Raw genomic sequence first — 7166 nt, 5'->3', positions numbered from 1 at the left:
TATGGTAGTTTGATGTAATTTAAATTTGACCATGGTGCTGGACATTGCATAAATAATTGACCATGGTAAAAGCCATGCATTGACTTTTGTAGTCAAGTAATACTGTGGTCTAATCCAATTTAAACCATGGATGGCAATATCATGGTGTTTCCACCATATCATCTTTGGAAACACCTTGTTCCTTTTTTGTAAGGGTGTGCTCAGCTAGGAACAACACATTCAGTTATTTCAAGTATCTCTTTTAAGAGTGAAGACATCCATAGCAACCACCAATCAATAGACGTTGATTAATTCATCTGATTTAATTAATTTATTCACTGCACAACAATTTAATTGTTTAATTTAGATTCAATTCTGTTAAACTGGACAATTTGGTAATCCATCTTATATCTCAGTCAAAAGAGTTCTAATATATTATACCACGTCTCAGTAAATGCCAGATACTGCCAACTCTAAAAGGGACAGTCTCTTCTGAAACAGTGGGTCCTTCTGTCTGTCCAGTGCTCAGTAAAAGACTGTACAGGGAGGGTTATAACATTTCCTGTGTTTGTTTATTTTGTTATCATTCGTTGTTGTCTTGGATGTCCGTTAATAAATGTCACACGGTTTTCATGTACATATCCATTGTTGCCGCTGGTCTCTTTGAATTATGCTCTGATGCCATCTGTACATAGAAACCAGTAGGCATAGTGTTTGCCGGTTAACTTTGGAACACTGTGACTCGTGTTTGTTTGAGTTGTCACGAGAGGGTCTTCCGGTAATACTCATGTGTTGCCTGTACCATAAAACATTAGCATTGTGGAATTTCCATGGCTGTACCAATTGCGTGGGCACAAGTATGCGTAACTACTTTGAGTGGGTGTAGGGAAGTGTTTGTTTGTGTACTAGACACTGTATATATAGCCTGAGTCTAATTACAAGGTAGTCGTGGAGTTGATGCTAACAATCTGCTGGTACAGTCAACATGCAGCTGATACGTGTTCTTCTTACAGGTAATCATATTGTTTTGACTCATTTTGTCTTGTCTACGGCTCCGGTCTAAACCTGTCTTCTGTCCTCACAGCAGGCCTGGGATGTCTTTGCATCTTGCTAACAAATGCCTCAACAGGTGTGTTCTCTGTGTTATGAAAGTTAAGACATTTATAATATTAATAAATGAAGTAAAAGAAAAAAAAACTTATGAAACCGACTTTAACCAAAAGTATTATTTTTACTGTTAACTAAATTATATATATATTTTATTATCCTTAAGATTTTCAAGATGGCTCTCCTGAAATCATTGGACCAGCTCATATACAACTGAAAGCTTGTCCAGGTAATATTTGTTTAATTTAAACCAGTGTTTTTTAATTTCAGACTATTTGTAATGGGGATTAAAGTAATATGATTACAGAAATGAATCCGAAGGTCTGAGCACAGGAATTTTGTATTGTAATTGTATTTAAGTAGACTATATATTTAAGGCTTTCATGTTTCCTCAGGGCGTTCAAGGTGTACTATAGTATTGGATGACATTTAAGGATTTTGTGTTTCTTCAGGGTGTACTATAGTATTGGATGATATTTAAGGCTTTCATGTTTCTTCAAGTTGTACTATAGTATTGGATGACATTTAAGGCTTTCATGTTTCTTCAGGGTGTGCTATAGTATTGGATGACATTTAAGGCTTTTGTGTTTCTTCAGGGTGTACTCTATAGTATTGGATGACATTTAAAGTTTTTGTGTTTCTTCAGGGTGTACTATAGTATTGGATGACATTTAAGGCTTTCGTGTTTCTTCAAGGTGTACTATAGTATTGGATGACATTTAAGGCTTTCGTGTTTCTTCAAGGTGTACTATAGTATTGGATGACATTTGATTTAAGGCGTTCATGTTTCTTCAGGGTGTGGATAACATTTAAAGATTTTGTTTTTCTTCAGGGTGTACTATAGTATTGGATGACATTTAAGGCTTTCGTGTTTCTTCAAGGTGTACAGTATTGGATGACATTTGATTTAAGGTGTTCATGTTTCTTCAGGGTGTACTATAGTATTGGATGACATTTAAAGTTTTTGTGTTTCTTCAGGGTGTACTATAGTATTGGATGACATTTAAGGCTTTCGTGTTTCTTCAAGGTGTACTATAGTATTGGATGACATTTAAGGCTTTCGTGTTTCTTCAAGGTGTACTATAGTATTGGATGACATTTGATTTAAGGCGTTCATGTTTCTTCAGGGTGTGGATAACATTTAAAGATTTTGTTTTTCTTCAGGGTGTACTATAGTATTGGATGACATTTAAGGCTTTCGTGTTTCTTCAAGGTGTACAGTATTGGATGACATTTGATTTAAGGTGTTCATGTTTCTTCAGGGTGTACTATAGTATTGGATGACATTTAAGGCGTTCATGTTTCTTCAGGGTGTACTATAGTATTGGATGACATTTAAGGCTTTCATGTTTCTTCAGGGTGTACTATAGTATTGGATGACAGTCAATTGACAAACATTTACATATTTAGCACCAGGAATCATTACATACAATTTTTTTGACCTTATTTCTGAAATCATCATCAACAACATGATTGTTCCCAGGGCCATATTGATATTATACTTTCACGCTCTTACTTGTCAAAGCAAATGTACTTTTTATCTTACACACTTAAATGACAAAGCCTTAAGGGTAAACTGGGTTTCAAGAAGTGCAAAGAACAGGGTGTAGATTGATGGTTGCAGAGGCACATTTTATACCACAAGGATAGCTTTATATGTGCACCAATTTAATGTCAATCAAACTTACTGAGTGATATGGTTTGATGTTAAAACTTTGTCTTGTAATTGTAGCACCCCCCTCAGGCCAATCAGCAAAATTGGACTAATGGTGTTTGAGTCACTCGAGACGAAGGAACAGATGGACGATGTAGTGCCCTCCTTAGACTAATTGGTGTAATTTTGTAAATGCCGGAACATAGATGCATATCGTGCATGTTGTCAACATCGGACCAGTGGTGTTTGAGATACTGCACATTTTCTTATTCAGAACTGAGCTAGTTAGCTTCACAAGGAATATGCTTACATTAGTGGAACCATAATGTCCGGAATAGGGACATGGCTCAGAAAATATTGTCTGATCCTTTGCATCCCCTTCATGGTGAGTTTGACAAGCTTCCACCTGGAAGGTGCTATAGAGTTCCCCTACTCCCCTTTCATCCCACATGTCATTACTCTGATGCATTCTTAACTTTTACTTACTGGTTAGGTACCTGGAGGTCTGTCTGTGTTTGTGTTGTTGTTTTTCTTTTGTCTATATATTGGGCTGTTTTGGGCTCATGTTTTTTCTGCCTGTATGGTGTGTATGGTGTACTTCAGCTCCAGTTAAAGGTCGGATAGGCAATTTCAGAGGAATGAGCAAGAGTGAGCTTAGATGTCCAGCAGGAATAGAGCTGCTCTGCATCATTTTTCAAAGCCTGACACTGTGCACTATGCAGTAATTGCAGTATGCATGCCAAACCAAGGTTTTCCATAGACTCCTAGAGGTACCAGCAGCTTGTAATTAATCAAATCAAATCAAATTTATTTGTAAGGCCCGACAACACACGTTAATGTCCCCATGGGCCGTCTTCTTAAAACAAGTCAAGAAGAAACATCAAAATAAATCAAGAACAAAACAAAAACACCATGAAATCCAAAATAAAATGTAAAATAAATAAATGCAACACTCCCGGCGAAGGTAAGGAACAACTCTAGCAATAGGAAAAAGCACCACAGGCAATGTGGAGGGAAGAAACCTTAGAAGGGCCGTTCAAGTCGGGATCTGCCTTTTTAGATGTCGGTGATAGTAGTGTTGCTATAAAACAGGCAAAACAGTTGGTAAGTATGTACATATACGTGTAATGAAACACAAATAGTACATGCAATAGCAACTGGGGTACATAAGAACATTTTGAAAGATTGAAAATAGAGCTGATGACGGATCCATTTGAGGTATGGGGGCGACGTAGAGAGGATCTCATCCCCCCGGCTATCACCACGGGAGGTCCACCGCTTGTAATTTATAACAAATATTTCCCGTCCTGTGATCGGCAGGCAGGTTGGCACACACTGTGTACTTCTCAACGAGGAACATGGTAGTCGTGTTACTGGAACACCACTTGGCAGGCCAAAATAAATCTCATTGGTTGTTATTGGTAGCTGTTGTAAAGATAATTTCACCAAATATTGCCGAAATGGTTCTAAAAAGAAATGTCCTATTCCACCTTTAAGACAGAATGCTGCCACTAGAGTCTTGAGCATGACCAGACATAGAGCTCATATCACTGTTAGAGTTCAGTTCCTGCCTTGACATCATATCAACTTTAGAATTGATTTTAAGATTCTTCTGCTAGTTTCTAAGCCTTTATGTGGCTTCTGACATGCATGTATGTGATGAATAAACTCTTGAATCTTGATCTAGATATTAGGTATTATTAGAATATGTAATATGTTTCCCCCACATCCATGCAGACTATATACCATAGGCATAGGGTATAAGTAGCAAACTGTGGACACACAAACTAGATTAGATTCGATTCGATTAAAATGTATTTATACAGCACAAGTACAGTACAACGAAAATAAATTTGGCATCCAACCAGAGTGCAAAATTGTAACAGTAAAGTGCAATAGTAATATACAATGTTGATTAAACTGGATATAATAATAGTGCTAATCGGATGTATGTACAGGGGTTATAGTATTATTATGTACAGTGATACAGACCTACACTATGGTAGTAAAAGTCATACTTGTGGACTCTCATGGATGTTTAGTCAAGTGTTTCAGAAAGTCTGTTGTGCCCCCCCATGGTCAAACTGTGATATTGCACTTGTTTTGTCATCTCTTTTTCCTTGAATCCAATCCCTTCTTACTCGCCTGGTGGCTATTAAGTGTAAGGTCATAACTATTAACTGTAAACGACAACACGTGATTCACAATGCTGGCTTCAGGCAAACACGTTGACGTTTTTCAGAATTTATGTAATACTAAAAATAAAATCTGATTTAGTTCTAAATTAATGATTGTTCTACAGGGACACAAGTCTGAATGCATTCTGCTCTTCTTAACAGGAAAGAAGCTGGTTCTTGACTGTAAGGCGTATCACAATTGTCTAGATGATCTGACCCTTATCTACTGGTTGGTCAACGGCTCCTTCCCTGAAATGGTCTCCACCGATGGTAGAGTGGTCGAATCAGAGGAGTACGTCCTGGAAGTCCATCTTTACAGTTCCAATGATCATCAGAACATAATGCCCTAAATAAAATACAGCAGCAATTTAAAGGAACACACCAACATTATAGGAAATGTGCTTATTGTCTTCTCCAGAGTCGGACAAGAAGGTAGACAGACAGACAGACAGACAGACAGACAGACAGACAGACAGACAGACAGACAGACAGACAGACAGACAGAGCATTCAGTAGAAAGCTATCCGGCCTGCAAGCTAGCTTAGCTTAGCTGTTGGCCAAAAACACCTCTCCTGGATATCCTGGACACCTCTCATAGCTTGCAGCCGGATAGCTTTCTACTGAATGCACAGAGAGGAAATTGGTATCTCTCAGCGCATGGTAAGCACATTTCCCTATAATTTTGGTGTGTTCCTTTAAATTCAGCATCCTTTGTCAGCTTAGTTCTCCATTTCACGACTCGTATAGATTTCTGGTTATATAATGTTTACTGATGAACTCATCCTGAAAGGGTTTAGCCAGTCGACTGGAGTGTAAATGGACTAAATGCTGTAATTGTTCTTGTTTTCAGGTCAACATCACAGGATGGTAAAATCCTCCGGAAGAAGTTGGTGTTGAAGAATGTCACATTAGAGGACAACAGATCTACCTTTGTCTGTGTGGTGGCGAGCCCTACTGGGATGGTCCAAAAGCATGTGACACTAGAAGTAGTAAGTAATGACAGCCCGATCTCGCTTAAAATATGTAAATTCATTCATTCATTAATTTTGCATTTATTTAAAATTTGGACCTTATTGTGTTCTTGTTTTGTTCTTGACTTATTGTGATGTTTCTTCTTGACTTGTTTAAAGAAGACGTGTCCGGCCCATGGGGACATTAACACTTTGAGTGCCAGCGACGTGTATTGTCGTCTTATCATGCCCCCCCCCCCCCCGTTGAGTGCCGACGACGCAATTTTTTTTATTTTTTTTTTAATAGCGATCTGAATTCATATTTCATCAACCGAGTCTCCCGTTGGTACAGCAGACCCTAGGAGCTCAGATGGGAAAATACCACCCCCTATCGTCTATCCCTGTGTAACTGCAGGCCATTCGATTATACTGCTGGATCCCTGTGGGGGGAGCCAACTGGCTCCATTATGCTGGCGAAGGATCTGATGATGAGGGAAGTGATCGCGAGTTGGAAAGCAGCGTGGAATATATATTTACAGCAGCCAATAATCAATCAATAAATCGATATTTGGAATGGCGATCAGGAATTGGAATAATCTTTTTGGAGAACATCTGATCTAAGGTAAGGAGTCTATGTTACCAGTTTTAGGATAATCAGAGCTGTATTCACTGAGATATCAGCATGTGCCGTGTGTGTGTGTGTGTGTGTGTGTGTGTGTGTGTGTGTGTGTGTGTGTGTGTGTGTGTGTGTGTGTGTGTGTGTGTGTGTGTGTGTGATGTTGAGGAAATGAGAGAATAGATTTTTCAGCCAGCTTCTATAGCGTGCATAAGTACACATATACTATCGATAATCTAGCGTTTATTTGAAAACGATTCATAAATAGGCCGACAAATGACAACGTGTCTAGTGTATTCGAGAATATTCCAACAAATGCCGTTTATGGGGGAATCTTTCTATTTTCTGGAAATCTTCGAGAGAACGATAGCTTTTCGAAATGCTATAAAAAGGATATGAACCGATTAAAAAACAATCCGTTGACTGCAAACAAGTCATTGATAAGCGACGGGCAGATTAGACACATAGCCATAATTTAAAACATAGATTATGCGTTTTTAACGCTATCATTGAAGTGGATGCTGGCACTCAACGGGGTTTTCAATGTTAAATGGCCGGCACTGATCTAGTTAACGTGTGTTGTCGGGCCTTACAGATAAATTTGATTTGATTTGATAAATAAAGTACTGATCGTCCACAGGAAAACTTTTACATACCGTATTGTACATTTAGTTATAGCCATA

General features: G+C 38.4%; 1 protein-coding gene across 1 annotated transcript in view; it reads left to right on the top strand.

The window, feature by feature from the left end:
* The first annotated feature begins 914 nt into the window (after positions 1-914).
* The window catches only part of LOC311232979 (interleukin-1 receptor accessory protein-like), a 7429-nt gene continuing 1177 nt past the window's right edge, over positions 915-7166 (top strand). Inside the window, exons 1-5 of the mRNA XM_084319825.1 lie at positions 915-992; positions 1064-1108; positions 1253-1315; positions 5080-5209; positions 5768-5906. Of these exons, the coding sequence (XP_084175951.1) occupies positions 965-992; positions 1064-1108; positions 1253-1315; positions 5080-5209; positions 5768-5906 (405 nt within the window). The 5' untranslated portion in view covers positions 915-964. The remainder of the gene's footprint in view (positions 993-1063; positions 1109-1252; positions 1316-5079; positions 5210-5767; positions 5907-7166) is intronic.

This window comes from Notolepis coatsorum, assembly GCF_963971535.1.
Source record: "Notolepis coatsorum genome assembly, chromosome: 8".
NCBI lineage: Eukaryota > Metazoa > Chordata > Actinopteri > Aulopiformes > Paralepididae > Notolepis > Notolepis coatsorum.
Note: the sequence above shows the minus strand (reverse complement) of the source record. Positions and strands in the feature narration are given on the sequence as shown.